This window comes from Engraulis encrasicolus, chromosome 2 (assembly GCF_034702125.1).
Source record: "Engraulis encrasicolus isolate BLACKSEA-1 chromosome 2, IST_EnEncr_1.0, whole genome shotgun sequence".
Classification (NCBI taxonomy): Eukaryota; Metazoa; Chordata; class Actinopteri; order Clupeiformes; family Engraulidae; genus Engraulis; species Engraulis encrasicolus.
This window is the reverse complement of record NC_085858.1, coordinates 10,090,055-10,112,201: the sequence shown is the minus strand read 5'-3', so window position 1 is coordinate 10,112,201 and position 22,147 is coordinate 10,090,055. Positions and strand designations below refer to the sequence as shown.

The 22,147-nt window shown below is 42.8% G+C and overlaps 1 protein-coding gene across 1 annotated transcript; it reads right to left on the bottom strand.

The window, feature by feature from the left end:
- Positions 1–11: 11 nt before the first annotated feature.
- LOC134443527 (interferon-induced protein 44-like) lies at positions 12–16,706 on the bottom strand. The gene is made up of 6 exons (XM_063193293.1): positions 16,696–16,706; positions 15,123–15,324; positions 14,856–15,005; positions 12,479–12,662; positions 411–511; positions 12–212 (listed from the first exon to the last, which is right to left on the bottom strand). The coding sequence occupies exons 1-6, from the start codon at positions 16,704–16,706 to the stop codon at positions 12–14; spliced, it is 849 nt and encodes a 282-aa protein (XP_063049363.1).
- Positions 16,707–22,147: the final 5,441 nt, after the last annotated feature.

The following is a 22,147-nucleotide window of genomic DNA, read 5'->3' as shown; positions in this document are numbered from 1 at the left end:
AATTAATGGCTTCAGTCAACCACTTTTTCTTGCGCCACTTTTTCTTGCGCCACTTTTTCTTGCACATGGTCGTTGGCAATGAGGAGGATGTTTTTGAGGGCAGAGAGAAGCAGAATGTCCACGTCGTTATGCAACGCAATCTCCTCATGGTAGTTCTTCACTGGGAAAACAGAGGTCATAGGGACACCCAGCCTGTTGGTGCACTCCTGCATCTGAACACACACACACACACACACACACACACACACACACACACACACACACACACACACACACACACACACACACACACACACACACACACACACACGCACAGAGTGCAAGTGGTTTTATACACATACTGTATAATTATTATGATTACTTTTGTTATATCAAAATATATCTGATTTACTATAGAAATAGAGGCACACCTTTTCTTTGATCTTCTTGCTCCTGTAGATCATCTTCAGGTCTCTCTGGACTTCAGGACAGACATTATCCACCATTGTCATGACAACAACTTGAGGGATTCCTAGGATGTGAGGTTAAAGTTAGTTCTGTCTGTTTTACAATGTCCATCTAGCTGAAGTGTGTTCACCAGGAAATAAATAGTTAAAAGTTGGCCAGTTGTTTTTTGTTTTAGTTAGAGTTAGATCAAAAATACTGAATCAAACCAAGATAACGCAAAACACGCCCACTCAATGCAAAAGCGTGTGCTAAAGTTGGGTCTCCTAAGGGGGCGTTGTCCCCTACTTCTTCTTCTCTTTTTGAGGTGTTTGCGCAAGACGTGCGCTACCGCCATCTACAGCGCTAAGGGGACTTAATTGATTCTAAACCTCAGGACTCCGAAGGTCTCCTAGCCGAAGGTCTCCTAAAGGGGCGTTCACCCGACATAAAGTGGATACCGGAAAAGAAACAAAATGACGTTTCTTCTTAGATCCACCTTCTTTGGTTAGATCATTTGGTTACTCTTAACAAAGAGGGGGGTGGTGTGTTAGATCAGATTAGATGCAATAGAATTGGATGCATTAGAACATGCTGATATCCCATAGGCCTACCTGTTTTCATCTTCACTATTCAACTAATGTATTAATTTTAACGATTTTGCTGTGTCTTGCATTAGGATGAGGTGAACCATTACCTCACAGTCACTATGACAGTCTCAAAAAACATGATCACCAGACAAAAACATTATTTATTTGCTGGGAGTGAGCAGATACAGTTCATATTGCAATGCCTGTCAGGAGCAGAGCTTGATAAACCTATTCGCTTTTGCAGTACATTGTGTTTAGCTTTCTCAACTCACAAGACATTCAAGTTCAATACAGGCTGTTAGAGTATGCTGTTGCCAAACTGAACTACTTTTTTCTTTACTTAGGCCAATGAGCAACTTTTTATTGTAATTTGTTTTATCTACATTGTTCTATATTGGTTTCATATGGTTGTCATTTTTCAATGTCCTTGCCATGGTCCCCCAGATGAAATTAAAGGTGCACCGTGTATTTTTAGCTGTTCATTTCTAGAATTCATGCTGCCCATTAACAAATGTTACCTTTTTAACTAATGTGTTTACCACCATCATCAAATTCTAAGTATTCAATATGAATAGACACTTTTAGCTGCAAAACTCACTATACTTTGTTCATACTAGTAAATGTTAGTTCATTATTTAGTAAATATTCATGCAAAGATCAAAATTGGAAATAGACAGCACAGTTTCAATAAGTACTCTGGCCACCATCCTACACAGTGCATCTTTAAGTAACTCCCCGCAGGCCCTAGAGTTTGGACAAGTATTTATTTATTTATTCAGGCCTCACAAAGTCGTTTAGAATAGTCTATAGGCCTGGTCATTTATGGATCCTTTGTTCTATTTTCTGTTACCCTATAGGCCTATACAATGACAACCTGTATTCATTACTTTACATTCCAGTGTCACATATTTTAATTGGACCTGATTTGTTTTCTGTCCAATTGAACTAACAGTAGTTCTACAGAATTTCCAAGTGAACCCAGGCATTTTGGAATGTGGCACTGGACTAAAGGCCTAATGAATTCAGGTTGCCCATCACTAAAATGCAACATTGAGACATGTTCATGGAGTTAATCTAAAAAGTGTGTGGGCCTTGGCTGAATTGATATGGAAAAGCACGTGCAAGATCTGCTGGAGTTCAAGCCTACATAGCCTACATTTTCTGTCATCTGTTATTGTCTTTCATCTATCCTTTTCATCTACTGTATTGTTATTCTCACAAACTTGTTAGTTTTATCCAGCTTCATCTAATAGTTGATTTGCTAAGCAGAATATATCTCTATTTCTGCTCGTTCAAATGTGCACTTGGCACTCGGCCGCAATGCCTCTCACTCTGTCCCGATCAATATTCAGGAATTTTCCAAGTAAAAACTCACAGATGATGAACGTTTGCATTTCGGCATGTTGGCAGAAGTGCTCGAATGAAGTTGGCTGAAGTGCTCACGCTAGAACCTAGTGCACGCATGCCGTGGTTATAGTTTGTTTTCACTTTACGCCACCATGCTATTCTTGCATTGTCTTGCTACGTCAGGTGCGTAGTGTAGCCTAGCCAATGCATTCGAGCCTTGGCACAAATGAGAAGCGCAACAGGCTACGGATAAACAAAAGGGATGGACTTGAGTTCCCTGGCTGTCCTTATAAACAATGCTGATGACATTAGAACTTATTTTAAATGCAGGCCAGTAAAACTGTGTTTTATGTTATCTGCAGGGGTTTTAGTTTCAATCAGACAAAAACCAGGACATTTCCATAATTTCATGAAATATACCGGGATGCCCAGGACAGGTCACAAAATCAGGACATGTCCCGGGAAATACAGACATTTGGTCACCCTAGCAGAGATAGAAAGGGTGTGCGCGCATGATAGAGAGAGGAGAGAGCTATGGCCTGCAGTAGGCTCCTTACCTATGTAGCGAGACGCACTGAGTCAAGTGCTCTGTGTTGGGCTTAGCCAATGGCGTGCGTTGCCACCCTATTTATTTGTGGGTAACTTTGAACTCGGGAGGCGCGACAATCCGTCCCCCCTCACCTTGCTGGTTCCTGTCACACCCCTTCCTGTTAGCTTGTGGCTGGTAAGCACGATTGTGTTTGATCTTCCTGTTATTCTGATTAACTTTTTCATGTATTGCGATCATGACCGAATCTGTTACTTTCTCAGTGTCCCCACCGTTTGGCTCTGTGGTCTCGGTCAGCAATGCTCAACTTTGCGAGGCGACTTCTCTGCCAGTGACTGAACCTTTTCTATGGTCGTGCCCAGCGGTGCATGTCGTGCACGGTGAATTCCCAAATGTGCTTTTGCTGTCGCTAATGAAGCACTGATGCTCTGAAGTCTACGAATTTCGCTGGGAGTAGGCGAAGTTGTGAATCACCTGGTACGTGCCATCCTTTCGATTTTTCCCTACTCCGCGTTTATTATGCATAGTGTTAATCAGGCGTTTCATTGTACTCTTTAGGTGTTGCCGGTTTTGCTCTGTTGCTGCTGCTGTTCTTGCCAACGCCAAATTCTACTGAGTGCTGCTTCTCTGGCTGGTGTAACCTTGAACTAGCCGCCTGCACAACGAGAGCCGTGACTGAAGCACCAACCACTAAAGCACTTTAAACGGCCTTATCTCTTTTTAACATTTGCAGTGTGAACGTGTGTGTGTGTGTGTCTGTGTGTGGTGGTGTGGGCGTGTTCGTCAATTTGTGTTTGTGTGTGTATGTGTGTGTGTGGGGGGATCCTTTCCTTTTGGGTTACTAAATTGGGGAATTTTATTTTGTTTTCGTCCTGCTTAAGTTCCACCATTGGCAGGAGGCCCTTTTTGCAGTAGCTGTAGATAGCCAGTGGGCTGTCTTATTATTGGGCCTGTGTTGTACTTTTTATTTTCGGTTAATCGCTTTTCTTTTGTACCATTTGTTCATTTCATTTAAGGCTACGAGCGCCTTATTTATATTCATTTTTTCCTTGGTTTGCTGTGCTTTTTGAGTTTTCTTTATTTTCTTTAGCTTGATTTGTAGTGAGTGTGTCACGTGTGTTTGCATGGTGTAAGCCCTCCTTCATTTCTCAGTAGCTTGTCCCCTGCTGGTAGGCCTCAGCCCTGTTCATTTTGATCCTCCCCTCCTAGCTCCCATACACATCTGGTCAATTACTGTGTGAGTGAAAGTGTTGAGTGAGTGAGTGATTCAATTCTGTGAACGGTACCTTTTTAAAATCATTGTCAATTGTAATAAAAATAAAGTATTCCATTTTGTATTTTTCTAACTTTGGTCTCTGGTGTCATTAGTCTACGAACCTTGCGTGTCCACATTGAAGTGTGTTCTGGGTAATACTCTAGGGGTGAGAGTCCCCTGGTGGCGTAGTCGTGCAATTGTTCCTCTTTAAAAAAAAAAAAATCAAATTTTATTCAACCCTTTCAACTTTACGGCCAAGGCTACACCTACATGTTACAATGATAGCCTAATTGATTTCACAGCATTCTTTTGAGGCTTAACTTGAGGCACTGTGCAAAAAAACCGAACATAGCAACTTCTGCCCTAGGCAGTCTCCAGTGTGTGCATGTGTGAGTGGATGAGAGCAAAAGAGTGAGGGTGCCACGGCCCGATGTTTCAATGAGCTGCATTAAAGGGGTATGCCACTATTTTGGGGCTTAATACAGTTAAAATCGTTGGCTGGGGTTTATAAAGGTGGTAAAGTGTCTTATTTTTCATGTAAGCCGTTGTCTTGCTTTAAGACAAGTTAAAAGAGGGAATATGTCGCTAAGCTAGTGAAAGTCAATGTATCCACGTAGCATGCTACAATGCTACACGGATCCATTGACTTTCACTAGCTTAGCGACATATTTACTCGCGATTTACTCATGAGCGGCGATCAGGATTACGAACAGTTTTGATTGTCTTGCAACCCTAAGATTGCTAACTGCAAGCTAGTCGTGAGGTGAAATCACTTGTCGTTACCCCATGTACACTACATGATTCGAGACTCAAGCCTGCTGCACACTGGGCAATACGGTCACCGCATCACCGGAGTGGTCGCCACCTAGCGGACACCGTATTGCCTCAGAAAAACTCCCGCAAGGTCTAGTAGGCCTAGTGGCTGGTTTGAAACATGGTTTGAAACATGGCGGACGGAGCAGAAAATGCCACCAAACTTCTTTATTTGAACACTAAAAACGCTTCGTTTCACTTTTTTGTAGTGTGTTACTGATAAAGATCATGTGTGAAAAGTATTGCTGTGTTTGGTGATGAATTTGGTTTTCGTAATTTCGTATCAAATCAAACTGCTTGTTTTCTTGTCCACCTATCTAATGAGGATTATATGATGTTACAGTTTGAACATTATCAGCGTTTTTAATAGTTTAAAACGGCGTAATTTTGATATTTATCTATACATTTTTTTTAGAAGATCAGCGGGAAATCCTTAAATGTTTATCATCACCATAGCAACAGCTCTCTTTACCGCACGGTCAGGCACGGCATTTTCCGGACGAGTTGAAATATTTGAACGTATGCGGAGGCTCTTGGATGCGGACTTTCTTCCGCACCGGACTGTCCGGACCGTCCGGACCCCAACCGCATACGGAATGCGGTTCTCCATCGACAATGAATGGTTATCGGTCAAACCGGATTCGTATTACCGCATGTAATGTGCAGGGGCCTTCACGATTGACCTACGGTTGAGCAAGAAATTGGCCCGATCACCAAAAAGTCGTGCGAGTGACAAATCATGACAAAATTGGGGCAAAAGCTGCACATTCTATGTACAGTAAGTCTGGAATAAGGGGGTGTCCCTCTTCTCTGTCTGTGGCGTTTGGTGGTGGCCTGCATAAGATGTGGGCTACCGCCATCGACTTACTCCACTTACTCTCAACCAGTGTTAATTTTGTTTTGTTTTTTGTGATCAACTTTTTATTGCTTTTAGGGGGGGGGGGGTAGACGGTTACATTCATAACGAGCTCTGGTGCATATACAGTAGTCATATATATAGTCCATATAGTCCCTTCAGTCCATATATTCCTTTGAGATCATTATTTCAGTCCAAGGGTCTGCAAGGGTATTTACAGGCAAAAAAGAAGACAAAAAGAAATAAAAAGCACTCAGCTAAGAAGAGGAAAGAAGAAGAAGAAGAAAGAGAGAGCAAAAAATACACAAAAAACATGCATCACTTACACCTACCTAAACTCACTGAAGGTGAGCTCGACCGTTTAAGTCTTGAATTCTTACAAGAAATGATTGCCATTTTTGCAACGTGGAAGGCATGGCTCTGTTTACTCTAGCTGTGTGATATTCTAAATTAACAATGTTGTCTAAGTAGTTAAGCCATAGTTTACGAGGTGGAACTTGGGGGTGAATCCATGAGTGCAAAATCACCTTTTTGGCAGCAGTGAAGCCTGTAATTATCATTCTCTGTTGGATAATGGAATACTCTAGATCGGTGAAATCGTTCAAGAGGCCAATGTGTGGTGTGTTCGGGATGCTGATGTCCAGCAGTTTTGAGAGGTCCTTTACTACGCTAGACCACAGATCTACAATTATAGGACACTCCCAAAACATATGTAAGAACGTACCAGGCAGAGTATTACAGATGTTACAGACAGAGCTTGGGGCCCGGTTCATTCGGAACTTTCTGTAAGGAGTTGCGTAAGCTCTATGGATAGTTTTGTAGTGAATTAGCTGGTGAGCTAGATTCTTTGAGCTTTGAGAGAGATTCATCCATATTTCATCCCAGTCCAGTTCTTGATTGTGTGTGGAGAGTTCTCTGTCCCATATTTTCTCTATTGCTAGCTGTCCAGCAGACTTATGTAATAAAGCATTGTAAACAAGAGAGACTCTGCCTCTTAAGTTATTCGAAGGTTGAACCCATCTTAACAGTGAATGACTTATAGGTGGACGGTCCCACGGCACACCATATGCTTTAAGAGCAGAGCGTAGCTGGAGGTAAACAAAGTATGATGAGCCGGGTAAATTAAATGTGACTTTAAGGTTCTGAAATGAACGCAGGCCATCACCATCAAACATATCATTTACCACATGTATGCCCTGTGTGAACCAGTGTGAGTTGTGGAATGGCTTGCCACCAATCAGGAATCTGCTGTTATGCCAGAGAGGAGTTAATGCACCTGTATGTAGAGGGACACCCATGCATTTCTCTGCCTCTTTCCAAACCTTTAATGAGTGTGCAATTATACAACCAAATTTAAGATTCGTATTAGATCTCCCAAGTCCAGTAAAAAGCAAGTCTTCTAATCTATGGGGTTTAACCATAGCCTCCTCTATAGATCTCCAGGGGACTTTTGAGCTGGGGTCCCTCCATATATGAAGCGCTCTTATCTGAAAGGCCCAATGATAAAACTGAAAGTTTGGCAAGGCAAGACCACCCAATAATTTAGGTCGCTGTAATGTTTTTAGCTTTATTCTGGGGCGCTTACCATTCCAAATGAATTGAGAGATTGATGAGTGGATATCTTTATAGTAGTTGGGAGGGGGGGGCTAAGGGGATCATAAAGAACAGAAAGTTGATTCGAGGCAGAATATTCATTTTTACTATATTTACTCTTCCTTGCAAAGATAGTGGTAGCCTGTTCCATCTTTTAATATCTATTTGAATATTTTGTAAACACTTAACAAAGTTTTCCTTCACAATTTGTGGAATTGTTGAAGAAATGTGAACACCTAAGTAAGTGAATGAGTCCTTAGTCGGAATGCCTTGGGGAGCTTTACTCTTGCCTGTATTATTAAGTGGCATTAAGATGGATTTATCCCAGTTTATCTTGTACCCTGAAAGCTGACCAAACTGTTCAAAAAGCTTTAATATTTGAGGGACTGATGATTCTATCTTTGATAAAAACAAAAGTATGTCATCAGCAAAAAGTGATATATGGTGGTCTACGCCATAGAGTGTGACAGGTTTAACATCCCTGCTTTGCCTAATTAATTGCGCCAAGGGTTCCAAACAAAGACAAAACAAAATGGGAGAGAGAGGGCATCCTTGGCGTGTGCCTCTCTCCAGCTGAAAAGGTGAGGAAATCTTGGACCCTGTTAACACACATGCTGTTGGCGATTTGTATAGGACCTTTATCATATTCAGAAATGTTGGTCCAAAACCAAAATTTTCCAGTACCGCCCACATATATGGCATCTCCAATCTGTCGTACGCTTTCATGGCGTCAAGTGAAAAAACAGCCATAGATTCCGGGTAGGTGTCGGCATTATTTATGATGTGAAACAGCCTACGTATATTGTCTGATGCCGTGCGCCCTTTGAGGAATCCTGTCTGATCGTGATTTATTAATTTACTCACAAATGTATCTAATCTATTCGCAATCACCTTAGCAAAAACTTTTACATCACAACAAATCAAGGAAATTGGTCTAAAATTACCACAGTCCAGGGGATCTTTTCCTTTCTTTAGTAGGAGAGAGATAAGAGCCCTATTTTGATCTCTGTGAAAGACACCAGTCTCCAATGCATAGTTCATGGAATCCAAAAAGAGAGGACCAACTATGTCCCACAAAAATAAAAGTAACTCAGGTGGAATACCATCTAAACCTGGTGACTTCCCTCTGTTAAGAGACTTAAGCGCTGTAGTAACTTCATCAAGAGTAAGGGGAGATTCTAGTTGCTCAGCTTCCTCCTGAGAGAGCTTAGGTAAGTCCAAACCATCCAAAAAAGATCTGTTATTTGTGTGATCCCCTTTGACTTCTGAGGTATACAAGTCTAGATAGAATTTCCTAAAAACATCATTAATAGAGGCTGGATCAGTCAGGATAGATCCATTTGGATCTTTAATTGCAAAAATATTAGCTTTTGAATCATTTTCTCTTAGTCTAAGGGCTAGAAGATGACTGGGCCGCTCTCCTTCAGAATAATATTTTTGCCTGGTGCGTTGAAGGATGAATTCTGCTTTAACTAGATTCAGTTGTTTGTATTCTGAACACAAAGCTTTAAGTCTATCAGCTGCAGTGCTGGCTGAATTTTGTTGTAATTCTAACTCCAAGGCTTTGATGTTGGACTCCAATTCCTCAAGACGTCTCTTTCTTGCCTTATTCCGACTGGACGAAAAAGAAATGCAAAAACCCCTTATAAAACATTTCACGGTCTCCCACAAAATCTGTGCATTCGGACATCCCTGTTTGTTAATCTCAATGAATTCAACCAGCTTGTCGCGGATCTGGGTGTCAAAATTCTTGTCCAACAATAAGGAGTCATTAAAGCGCCATCTAGTGGCTTTTTGAGGAACACCTTTTGGGAAAATGAGGCACAGTACCGGAGCGTGATCTGACAACAGAATGGGCAAGATGTCTGGTTTTGCGTGATGAACTAAAGATTGACTTAAAAATATGTAATCGATACGGGAGAAAGATTTGTGCCTATTTGAATAAAACGTATAATTCCTGGTGGATTTGTTATGAAATCGCCAAACATCTACGAGTTGTAACTCAGTGACAAATTTCTGCAGGGCTAAAGAGAGGCGAGGATCTGCTACAGATGTTGTTTTGTCAATATCAAACATGGCGCAATTTAGATCTCCGCCAATCACGAGGTTATATTCCGGCATTCCCAAAAGTTTATCATTAACAAAGTGGAGGAAATCTGGATCAAAAATGTTAGGTGCATAAACCGAGGCTACCACTAACTTTGCCTGACCTACAGTAATGATTGCAAAAGTAAATCGACCCTGGTCGTCACTATAAGTGTGATGAACAGTTAATGGGAGGCTTCTAGCAGCCAAAATCAGAACCCCCTTAGTTTTATTTGGAGCACAAGATGATGATATGATTTTGTAGCGTCTGTTCTGAAAGCGATGCACGTCACAACTTTTTAAATGGGTTTCCTGAATGATGCCAAGTGCGACTTTTTTACTGTGCAGAAATTCCAGACATCGCGTGCGCTTGATAGGTGAATTTAAGCCATTTACGTTCCACGTTATTGCATTTAAACCATCCATTACAGTAAATCAAGTGGTGTAACGATGTAGTGGCATCTGCAAAACTCTTTCATCATGTGTGCTGAGCGTAGCAAACATTTTCGGACTAGATATGCACATACCAACCAAAAATAGTACCGTCTAACAAAATAAAAGTAGGAAGGGAAGGGGGTCATAAAAACTATATACAGATAACAGGTGCAAGCCGCGAGGACGCTAAAAGCTCCTACAGGCTTTGCGGAACACAAAACATCACTGATCCGTGGCATTATCAACAGCAGCGCAGATAGCCTCTAGCTCGCTGAAAGACCTCAAAAACTCTAGCCACATAGCTGTACCCATGTAAAGAGATACTAAATCTTAATAGTGTCAGGTCACACAAACCAACCTTTAAACTTTAAACTTCCAATCTGGACACCAATTGCCCCTACTTGTAGTTACCCACAATGTCAGTCGTTAGCTACTTCCATGACTGTTGCATCGGGGAGAGGAGGGATTGCATCACGGTTCTGCACGGGGCTTGGGTTGCGATTCTGGCGCGATGCCTGTGTAGACCCCAGCTGTTCCCCTTTGCGGTTCTGGTGCTGTGATGGTCGGGATCCCAGCAGCTGCTCCCCGCTGCGGCTCTGGTGCTGTGACGGTGGGGATCCCGGTCGCTGGTCCCTGCCACGATTTTGGTACTGCGATGGTGATCTCGGTGACCGCTCCCTGCCGCGATTCTGATGCTGGGATGGTGAAGGTGACCGCTCCCTGTTGCGATTCTGACGCTGCGCTGGTGGAGGCTGCTCCCTGTCGCGACTCTGGCGCTGCGATGATGGATGTGGCTGTTCCCCATAGCGGTCCTCCTGGCGCTGTGGTTGTGGGTATCTCGGTGGTCGCTCACCTGGCTCATGGGTTGTCAAGAATCTCTCCACCTCTGCGGGGGAGTTGAAGTACAGTTGAGACCCTCCGTGTTCCACCTTTAGTGTCTCGGGATATAGGAGGAAAGACCGAATGCCTCGGTCACTCAGCTTATCGATGACCGGAACGAATTCTCTCCTCTTTGCTGATGTCTGGGGACTGTAATCAGGGAAGAAAAACAAATCAGAGTTGCCGTGCTTGGGCTTGGCTTTGCGGGCTCCCTGGAGAATATCTTGTCTGTCGGAGAATCTCAGGAGACGAAAAATAACAGTGCGAGGTCCTCCTCTGGGCTGGATACTGCCATCGTATATGCGATGGCAGCGGTCGATCTCAATGCGTTGTCCTGCTACGGATGGTATCCACTTGGGCAGGTTGGCCACCACGAATGCTTTCAGGTTGGAGCCCCCAACTGATTCCGGAAGATTGACCAGCCTCAGATTATTTCGCCTACTTCTGTCCTCCATTTCGATCATTTTATCTTGCAGCTTAGCTAGCTGTGTGAGAACGTCATTGAGGTCATGTTTGTTGGAGCGAACTGTAGCATGAAGGGATTGCACTGTAGCATAGGTCTTCTGTGTTTCGCTAGCCTGATGTTGTACGTCTGATACTACTTTCCGGATGACTTCGTTAGCGGTGGAAATCTCTTCTTTTAGAATTGTAAGCTGGGGTATCAGGGCACGATCCAAGGCTTCCTTCACAGCATGGGCCACCGACGCATCGAAATTTCGTTGTTGTTCTTTGAGGGCTTTGCTAACTCCGCTCAAAATGGCCGCATCGAGGTCGTCTTTAGAAATGGAGGTTGCTTCTTTCGTTTTTTTCTTCGCTGGGGACATTTCCAGTTCTCTCTTGGCGCTGGGTTTGGTTGGTGTGTGAGTTGACATCTTCGATGGAAGGGTACTAATAAAGATTTAAGTTGTTATAACACGGTTTTGGCTTAGTCCTTCACGAGCACGAGATTTCACGTCTGCATCGCAGTTGAGACGTCACGTGACTCCAACCAGTGTTAATTTTGTCATCGATTTTTCAATTTAGTCTTAGTCTTATGTCAAATTCCATTCTTAGTCTTAGTCGCTTTTAGTCTTTCAAAAATCATTTTTGTTTAGTCATTATTTAGTCGACTAAAAGTCCTCAACATTTTAGTCTAGTTTTAGTTAAAACATTTTAGTCTTCAGTTTTAGTCACAATACAATAAAACACAGGGCCTTTTGTAATGCATCAGAAATTGGTCATTGCCATTCTGGTAATATCAAATGTATAATACTGTGCCTGAAAGGGACACTATGTAGGAGGATTGTGTGAAAATGGCATGCCTTTCTCTAAATCTGTCCTAGCTAAGCTTTCTGCGACAATGTTTTTGATCCCACAGCAGTCAATAGTGGCTACAAATGTGATGAATATGTCTCTGGTGGTACGTATTCGTAAAGAGATTTTTTTGTTTGAGAAGCTCTTCCCCCTATATTCGTTCCGGTCAGTCTGCTAAAAGGTAGGCCTACATTCAGGATTTTTTGATCCATCACAGCAGAGGCCAAATTTCAACTAGCTTTTGGAATTCTGACTAGCACTTTCGATCCGGGATGCAGTCCATTTTACACCGGATTTCCCCTTTAATTTCACCTAGGGGTGGAGTATCCCTTTAAATTCATATGCAAAAGGAAAATACTTACGCAGCTTACTGGCTCTCTCTCTGATTTGCCGGAGTTTTTTGATGACAGATTCGACCTCTTCAGTTTGCATCATGCCAATTTTGTCTCCAGGTAGGACACTGACCAGGCAGTGGACTTTGTCACTCATGGTTGGTGTTTTTTTGTAGAACTGGTTTCCTTCTTTCAGAGAGCCTACAGGGTTGAACTGAAATGGTAGGCAGTATACATACATTTAATGTGTTCGTAGACTTTTAGCTGCACATGCAGACAGGGATTGTGTCTCAAATCACGCACTTGTGCTCTTCGGGCACTGTGTTTCAGTGCCTAGGGCGCTCACGCTGAAAATTTCAGTTGAGCCAGTGCACTGAAAGTGCCAGGATGATCCCCTAACAATAGGTGCGATCGAGTTCACGTATTATTGATAAAAGAGCAGATGCATGCATTGCTACAGTAGGCCCATTTTGAATATTAATTATATAGCCTACAGCACACTGGGGAAATGTCTTATCAATGAACAAAATTATAGGCGAAAAAAATTATTGTGAGGATACCAGCCAGTCAGTTTGCAAGCTCGTGGCTCGCCTGAATCATGTGACTTCGTGCGGAGATCAGTTTGTCACTCACTCACAACTCTAGAACTATTATTCGTTACGTGCGCTCAGTCAGCACCGCGGCCAGCATATTCTGCGACTTTGCGCAAACAGCTAGTTCTATTCATGCAAATAAGCCTATTGCGCTGGAATTTACAGTGAGGCTAAAGAGTGATGCAAGGACAGCAAGCATGATCAATTTCACTACTTTGACAGGCGAACGTATAATATTTTATTTCAAATGGATTTATTTCAATTTTAGTGATGTTTAGTTGAACAAAAGTGAGGGGGGTGCAACGTACTCATCCCCCCGTCGGATAGCCTGCCGTGTCCCTGTCTCGTGCGAATGGGATGCATCCCCTCCTTTCCTGACTAATTCTCTTCAAATCGTCAAATTGTTTGTAGGATACTGTTGTGACGTGGAACGCGGTTTGGGTTTCAAGTACAGTGTGCATTTAACCGAAATGTTCTTGGCGTCCTTATTTTCAATTAAGTCAAAGTAGTGGGCATATAGGCTACCCATCTTGAAAACGAGCAAGCTGGATCTTCTGGATCGGTCATCCTTTGTCAGCCTGCCATTTCGAGAGATGAAGCGTGAAAGAGGAAGCAATGATCTGCGTGGGACTTGAAAATATCTGCGCGGATGTAGGCCTACTATCAGATGCAATAGCTGATCTCGCGGTGATCCGCGAACATTTTATAAAGAAAACAAAATACCCACACAAACTGTAGGTGAAAAAAATGCGTTGTAATGTGCAAGTTACTTGCATTGTAACGAGGACATATTACCGATTTTTTCCCCTGTAATCAGTTACATTACTGCGTTACTCAAAAATGTAATGCATTACAGTAATTAGTTACTTTTGTAACGCGTTACTCCCAACACTGTTCAGTTCAATAGAAGAGTTTGGTCAACAGTCTCCTAATTCTGTAAGTAATGTTGATGGGACACCAACCTTTTCATGCCAACCAAAGTATTGTATGTGTGATTTGCTGACAGTCAGTGCACAGTGCACACAGTGCACTGAGGTCTTTAGTGCATAGTGTCGTCGAAAAATTTGAGCACTGTGCACTGTGCCCTTGCTGGAAGTGACGGCTAAGCATAGCATGAGCTCGGTTGGTGTCCCATCAACATTACTTACAGAATTAGGAGACTGTTGGCCAAACTCTTCTACTGAACTGAATGCCACATTTCCTACGTGTCATTGTCAACATGGCCGCCGTTTAGTGCGTGCAGTGTCCATCATTCAAGCACTGCATTTTCCAGCCATTGTTAGGGGATCATCATGGCACTTTCAGTGCACTGGCTCAACTGAAATTTTCAGCGTGAGCGCCCTAGGCACTGAAAAACAGTGCCCGAAGTGCACAAGTGCGGCATTTGAGACACGCCCATTGTGTTGCAAAGCGTTAGCTACGGCTAAAATGTATTCATGAATGTGCAGATAATTTTCTTCTCAGTGTTTTCAGTACTTAGATTTATTGGATCAGAATTATTAGCATAGCTTAGCATAATCACTGGAAGTAAGTGGTAACTTCACCATCAAGCCACAAGTGATCACTGGACAAAATTAAATTGTCATTTTACACTCTGGTGGATTTTATATTAATTTTAAAGTGGTTTATAAGTACTTTTGATGATGTTTTTGAGGATTCCTGCCTGCGCACGCAGCCGGGTATTTTGATAACAGAAAAATACATGTATTGATCCTGAGTGAAACTAAGGAAGAGAACATTATTTAAGTTACAACAAAAGTGTGTGCGTGTGTGTGTGTGTGTGGTGTGCGTATGTGTGCGTGCATGTTTCCTACAAGGTAGCCATCCTCGAGGTGACCCTCTAGAGCCGTCACAAGGTCTTCAGTATGAGCCCCATGCGCCTCTGAATCCTCCAGCCCCATGATGTCACTGATGACAAAAGGCAGGAACTTCCCGTCTTTATTTCTCAGTTTTGTTATTTTGAACTACGAAGAAGATATGCTGTCAGTAATGATTTTTCTCACAGTGTAAAAATGTTCCCATCAGTAATATCCAAAATCAGTGAAATATACAATTCAATCACTATTTGAATCATAACTAACCTCCTTAGTGAAGCTGTGGCCAGCTCCAGCGGCATCAACCATGGCTGCTTGAACCATGTGACCCTTAAAAATACTTGCAATGGAGCTGATGAAACTGGACTTTCCCGTTCCAATTGGGCCATGCACAAGAATGTGCAACTGATCAACCTTTGGGTTGGCTATTTTAAAATGTGTGATCTCTTTTACAATCGTTTCCTTTTTTCTGTGGACATGAGGAAATTCAGAATATTCAGCACCTCATGTTGAAAAACCCAAAGTCAACTGTTAATCATTAGTTGAAGGTGATCATTATTAAGTTGGAAAACAATAGGATATTAATATGTCCCCGGTTCTTTGAGTGAGATGAGGGAGCCATCTCTATGGGAGACAGTAATTGGCTGTCGACCTAGACGAAGCTGTGTAAAATCACTCCTGATAGGGCTAGCTACGATGGGGCAGGGACGCCCACTTGCCTAAGATAGCGGTCCGAAAGCGTGAAGCCCACTTTTCGAGTCACGCACTCTTCGGATGGCGTGAGAAGGGTGTTGTAGAGAGATGGCTCCCTCATCTCACTCAAAGACCCGAGGGTATATTCATGTCTTATTGTTCTTTTTCGTAAGACTCTGTTCATCATCTCTATGGGAGCATACAATCACTCCCGGATTGCATGACGAGCACTTAAGCAGGACATTCCATAAGGTCCCCTGAATGGACGGCACTCCCATTGCCCTACGCGTGTGGTGGACGTGCCCAGACATAGGTGTAGCGGTCACATCAAGTCGGTAGAACAGGGCAAAGGTGCAGGGGCTAGCCCAACCAGCCGCCCTACGCACGTCCGAGAAGCGGCACCTCAATAGAGGGCCCAGGATGTGAAAACCGTGCGCCTGACATGAATTGTAACACTAGCGGGTGACTACCCAGAATGTCAGAACCGAATGCACATGGCGCACTGAAATCACGGCCAGGTAAATCATAACAGCAGAGAAGGCTTTGCCTTCGTCCAACTGCTCTTGTAGGTAGCCAATGGCACATACCAAAGAAGGTGGATCTAACAAGAAGCACCATTTTGTTTATTTTCCGGTATCCACTTTATGTCAGGTGAACGCCCCTTTAGGAGAACTTCGGTTAGGAGACCTTCGAAGTCCTGAGGTTGAGAATCAATGATGTCCCCTTAGCGCTGTAGATGGCGGTAGCGCACGTCTTGCGCAAACACCTCAAAAAGAGAAGAAGTAGGAGACAACGCCCCCTTAGGAGACCCAACTTGAGCACACGTTTTTGCATTGAGTGGGCGTGTTTTGCGATATCTTCCTCTGATTCAGTATTTTTGGGTAGACCGTCACGTTGGTCACACCACCGTACGAAAACAGACCACCCGAGGTCATACAATGATCTAGTGAAATCCGCCTAAGCTCCCTGGATAGTCTTTAAGACATTATCCGGAAGACTGGACGCATTCAGAATCATGCACTCCCTTGCCAAGCCCATGGAAGCCCCAGGCTGCAGAGCTGGAGGGTCTACCTCCCACTGGTCCAGAACCATCTCTGGCCTTGCCTGAGAGCACATTATGCGGTACGTTTGGCAACTCCACGCGTACCCGAGACGCATTACGCGTAACCGTTGAAGACTCCAAAAGTAACCGTGACACACTATGGGGCACAGCTGGAGACACCGGGCATGCCGCGATTGGAGAAGGTGTACCCTTTTGTGCCAGGCGCACAGACCTGCGATGAGGGAGGGTGCGGCATCACCAGGATTCCGCATCGATATAGCCGGCTCACCCGAGTCGGGAATAGGACCGACCAGGGTTCACGTTAGCCGGCTGTGGCCGGACATTGGCCGTTTTGCATCATGAATGACCGGCAAAATATAATGTGACCGGCCAAAATGTCCGACAAAAAATGACTAAAATTATTCAGTAAATAATACCAGCTCATTTTAAATACTGAATGCTACACAAAACACCAGTGATATGAAACTGAACAAAGACGAAAATAGTTATGAATAGCCTATGGAAATGAACGTGTCATAAACAGCACGCACGCAATAGTGTTGCTTGCGCTCTCGTCCCCCACGGCGTTCTCCCAAATCAAGTTGCTTCCCTATCACTTGACTCACGCTGGCTGATGTCGAGGAACAATTCAGGTTTTTTTTGTATTTTATCAGTTAACACAAAGGGCATTGCGCTTGCAAAACAGTTTCATGCCCAGTTGCCAAGTCAAGCCTGGGACCCAATGCGATGGCAGCATCGCAGCATCAAATCACTTTCACTTTTACCTCTGCTGAAAAATGTGGTGGTGGATCTCCATGTAGGCTAGGCTACAGTCGAGGGTCAAATGAAACATTTCAGAGAACTATATGCTCATGAGAAGTCCCAGTAAAAGTGCATGCAGGGCTTTATCACTTTTTTCATCACCGGCCAAAATGGCTAGTGGTGGATGTATCTCACACGCCCACATATATAGAGCGCCGTACGGAACGTGTCAATTCCCTTTAGAGCGCAGGGACACAACGCAATACAGTTCAAATTTCAGTAGCGTTGTTACCGTTGCTGCACAACCATTACAGTCATCACATCGTTACCCAATTTGAGTAGGGGAATCCTCTTCGGGTTTGCTGATAAAACACAATGTTTTCAGTCGATAACTCGTCTAGATAGGCCCTATGCCTATGCACGCAGCACGTTGGCTGGCTGTTTTTTTTTCTTTCAGTTCATTCAAGCTCTCTGATATGTGAAAGAGAGTGCGCGTTTGCTCCCCGTGCTGGCCCAATGCTAGTGAAATGTAAGTTTTGCTGGTAGAAAAGACCAATTTAGTAGCCACTTTGACCAATTAGGGAGTGTGTGTTTGGCTATATGAGGGAAGGTCCGTTAGATAGTCTAAATGTCCGCTATTCTGCAATGCAGCCGGCCACTTGTCCGGCCAGTAAGAATTCTAGCGTGAACACTGGGACCGACTGCATTAAAAAATGCATTGGGATAATGCGTATTATAAGAATATAGTGCAGGGTACCGGATTCAACGAAAATGCCGGGAGGACCACTATGGTGCACCGCCATGGTTAGTTGAATTACAAGAGACACGATGTGAACGCTACTAGAGACAGTCAAGGCAGCCCTTCAAAAGAGTGGGGCTACAGTTATTGTGGTGATTCAGTAGTCACATCCACATGGTGTTGTCCAGTTGTGTACTAATTACGCAGGATGCTCAGTAGGTATAACCACCTAGAAATCCTTCCCTTTGTCTAGCTCCTTCGTCGATGAGGGAGCGGAGATGTGTCCAGAGTTGCAGTCAGGGTTCAGCAAGATGGGGCCCCGAAGAATCATTCGAGCTTCTAGTTCGGTGTGAGGGTGTCGGGGACGGATGTCGGTCTTGGTCCTATACTGTTGGTTCGTTCTCAGCCATGCGGTCATTCATTTAGTCCTGGAGCACATGTTAGCTTGCGGCGTGGCCAGCAAGCTACGTGGCTAACATTGACAAGCTTGCAAGACTTAGCAGGAATATCGGCTAATCAGTGACTTGGCGTTTCTTCGAGGATTCCTTCTAGATCCTTCGATTTTCCTCGAATACTCCAGTATAGTAGAATCTGCTTTCCTCGGTTGAGACAGTCCTCTGTTTTCAAGAGCAGGCGCCCAGCGAAGCTGCACATAGAGCACTTCTGTCAAACAATAGTCAGCCATCCGAAGAGACTGAAAATAGGGCTTCGCGCCTTCTGAGCGCTGTCTTAGGCAAGTGGGCGTCCCCGCCCCCATCGCAGCTGGCCCTATCAGGATTGATTTTACACAGCTTCGTCTAGGTCAACTGCCAATGAGCGTCTCCCACAGAGATGGCGAACCGAGTCTTACGAAAAAGAACTCTACATCATGCTCCTTTATTTCTAATGAAAACCATTTCTGTTTACATTTAGGATGAAAATAGTGAAAGTTGAAAATAACTTGTCACAAGACTTCATATCATCTGCAGACTATGGTTAAAACACATTAATCTCATGAAATATCTTTAGTTTCAAGCCCAATCTATATCTACAATGTTAAACTGATACTTAATCAAGTCAACAAGTATTGAAAATAAGAACGTGTAAGTGTTTAAAGCTTGTTTGATAGGCCTAATCATGGCTTGCTTCATCCAAACAAATTTGACATGCAGTCTGTACTCTTCAGCTATTAATCTACACAACCAATATAGCATTACATTAGTTCCAGGTTGTTTTCACAGAAAGCAGTGCTTGTCATCAAAGTTAGAAGTTCAAAAACATTTTTGCTAAATATCCCTAAATAATTACAAGTCTATGCAGTGATGCTGACTTACTGTATGCCAGCACGCCCCATATACAGTTTTTTTTTTTTTTAAATTGACCCTTGGTGAAATGGGCACATGTAAAAACTGGAATTAGGAATAGTCAACATTTTAAATTGAGAAAGAAACTGTAAAGAAAATGTTCAGCCAGATGTATAGGAAGTACAGTATACCTTTCATAATTATTAACAACAGAATTGTAATATTCTTATGTAGGCCTACTTACGATGCATCAAAGTCAAAAGGTCTCCAGTTTTGTGGCAACACTACCATTACAGCATACACCACACAAAAAAGGGGAGAATAGAGGAGATAGTGATGTTATTGTCACACTACAATCTGAACATAAAACACTGAAATCAAAGCTGTGGATATAATGAAATGACAACGACAACCTATCCTATTATAGCCAGGCTCTTAGTTTTGCACAGCTTCGCCGATAGGGCACCACAAGTTGAACCCACAGAGGTCTTGATTACTGAGAATCTCTCAATCAAGAAATTCCTTCTAGAAGGGTTACAATAAATGTAGGATTAAACACAATCTGTTGTATCACCGCCACCTGTAGTAATTAAGTCCACTTCTAGTACAAGTATATCAGTCTCTTATATTCGGACATAGAGGCCAGAGGATTTTAGTCGAGAAAGCGGTTGCCTCGAGAAGTCACACAACAGGTTGTAGACTGTGTTTGAACAGCACTAACTATGTGTTAGTATGTGGACATAGGAACCATTTAAGTAGACTAAAACATCCCCAACAATAGCCTCTAAGCTTAAGATGTCAATTGTGGTGATTTAATGACTAAGCAAAAAGGACAACAATATATGTTTGGGTGACTGCTATGACAAGACAAGCAATGAAGCAACCTGTTACATGTAAATTGAAGTACATTGTGTATGTCCAGCAGACTTACAAGGATCAGGCTTTGGTTCCTCAGGCAATGATGCACTAGGATCAGACTTTGCAAAGTGAGCCCCCATTGTTCCTGCAGTGAATGAGCAGAAACATACAGAACACTCATGTAATTGGTGATACTTTGTACTGTACCCTGATTAAAAATTCAAGCGGATTTTGACATTTGTAAAACAAGTTAGAGAAGTGCCTTTCGAGAGATTGGAAGGCTTGATAGCCAACAGCTGTCATCCTACTTGCCCAGTCTCATTTCTCCACTTTGTCGTCTTCTAATTGTCTACCTAATTTCTCCTCCCTTCTCACATTGTTTCTAAAATTAGGGGTCTTATGTCTATACAGGATCTGGAATCCTTAGAGCATAACCTCCTGGTTCTACCCAGAATCAACACTAAGCGTGGGGAGGCTGCTTTTAGTTTTTATGCTCTTTTATCTTGTTTTTATTTACCTTGCCTTGTGCTTTTATTATCTTTAATGCACATTGCTATTGTTTTTATGCTGTTATGATTTTGTTTTTCTCTCTTCTCTCTTGTTTTCTGATTTTTTGCATGGTTTTCATAAATGTACATTGAATTACTCCGTGTATGAAATGCGCTTTAGAAATAAAATTGCCTTGCCTTGCCTTACCTTGTTTGGAAGCAAATTCCTCGAAGATAGAGTGAAATATTCTGCAAAATGAACATTTATTAATGCCCATTGCGCAACTTTATTCAAATTAATGTTTCCAATAGCAATCATGAGTTGAAGTTCTAAAAGGTGAACCCATATGTTATTGAACCCTATTGGGATGGCAGTTAAGTTCATACGTGAGTCAAGGCAAGTTCGCGAATGCTTTTGGCAATATACTGTAGTGTATTTCCCACGCCACAGTTGGTTGCTCATCAGGAATACATGCATTCCCTGAGACGAGAAGAGCGAATGAAAGAGGAAATGGCAAAAGAGGGTGTAAGGAAAGAATAGCTTTGAGAAAAGGCTGAGAAGCACACCATTCAAATTCAAATATATTCACACAGGCTCACTTAACTGAGCAACGCTAATGCGCTTTGTCACAATGGGACCATGCAAGCCTACTGTAGATCAGTAATGATACTTTCACTTTCAATCTCAAACACGTATCTTTTGTTTCACTTATCTATTAAGCCAACCAAAACAGTAGAGAAATGATTTATTAACAACTATACCTTTCAAATCAGATTTCTTAAGCAAATATGTATACTGTATACCAGGAAGTGAATTTGATAACAGGTTTTAAGCTTAAAGTTGACCAATGTCATCTCATAGGTTCCTGCATGTGTTCCTACACTCACAGGCTGTTGTATAACGGCACAGGTGAGGTGAGGTCACAGACTTTAATTCTTTCTTTTCACCTCCTGAATGGGCGTAGCCACATTTGCTCACCAGGGAAATATGCATGGAGAGTACAGATAAAAACGGGAATTGCAAAGGAGGGTATAAAGAAAGAACAACCATAGAAAAGAAGAGAAGCACACTACTCATTCAAATACATGCAGTACTTTGCGTATTCAATTTCTGATGGATCAAATCTCAGTCTTACGCACTTCACTGAACGTCACTCATTGCGGCTGCTTGGCCATGTTGACCAACTGTATCTCAGTAATTTAACTTTCAATTTAAAGAGCTCATGCGCAGAGGCGCATCTTGTCACCAGGCTAGGCAGCCAGCCACTTGGGGCCCCCATGCCATTACACTGTGTGCTGAATTATTAGGCAAACATGTTTTTTGACCATATTCTCTTTTTTATGCATATTTTCCAACAACAATCTACATGAACATGAAAACCTATTGGATTTAAGCTTTCCAGGTCATGCATATTTGTATAAAAAGA

Bases quoted from the DNA above. Each gene is read 5' to 3' on its own strand.
- LOC134443527 (XM_063193293.1), bottom strand. The intron at 512-12,478 runs GTAAGTATTTTC...CTCACATCCTAG, and splicing joins AGAGAGAGCCAGTAAGCTGC to GAATCCCTCAAGTTGTTGTC. The intron at 213-410 runs GTGTGCCTCTAT...GTGTGTGTTCAG, and splicing joins GCAAGAAGATCAAAGAAAAG to ATGCAGGAGTGCACCAACAG.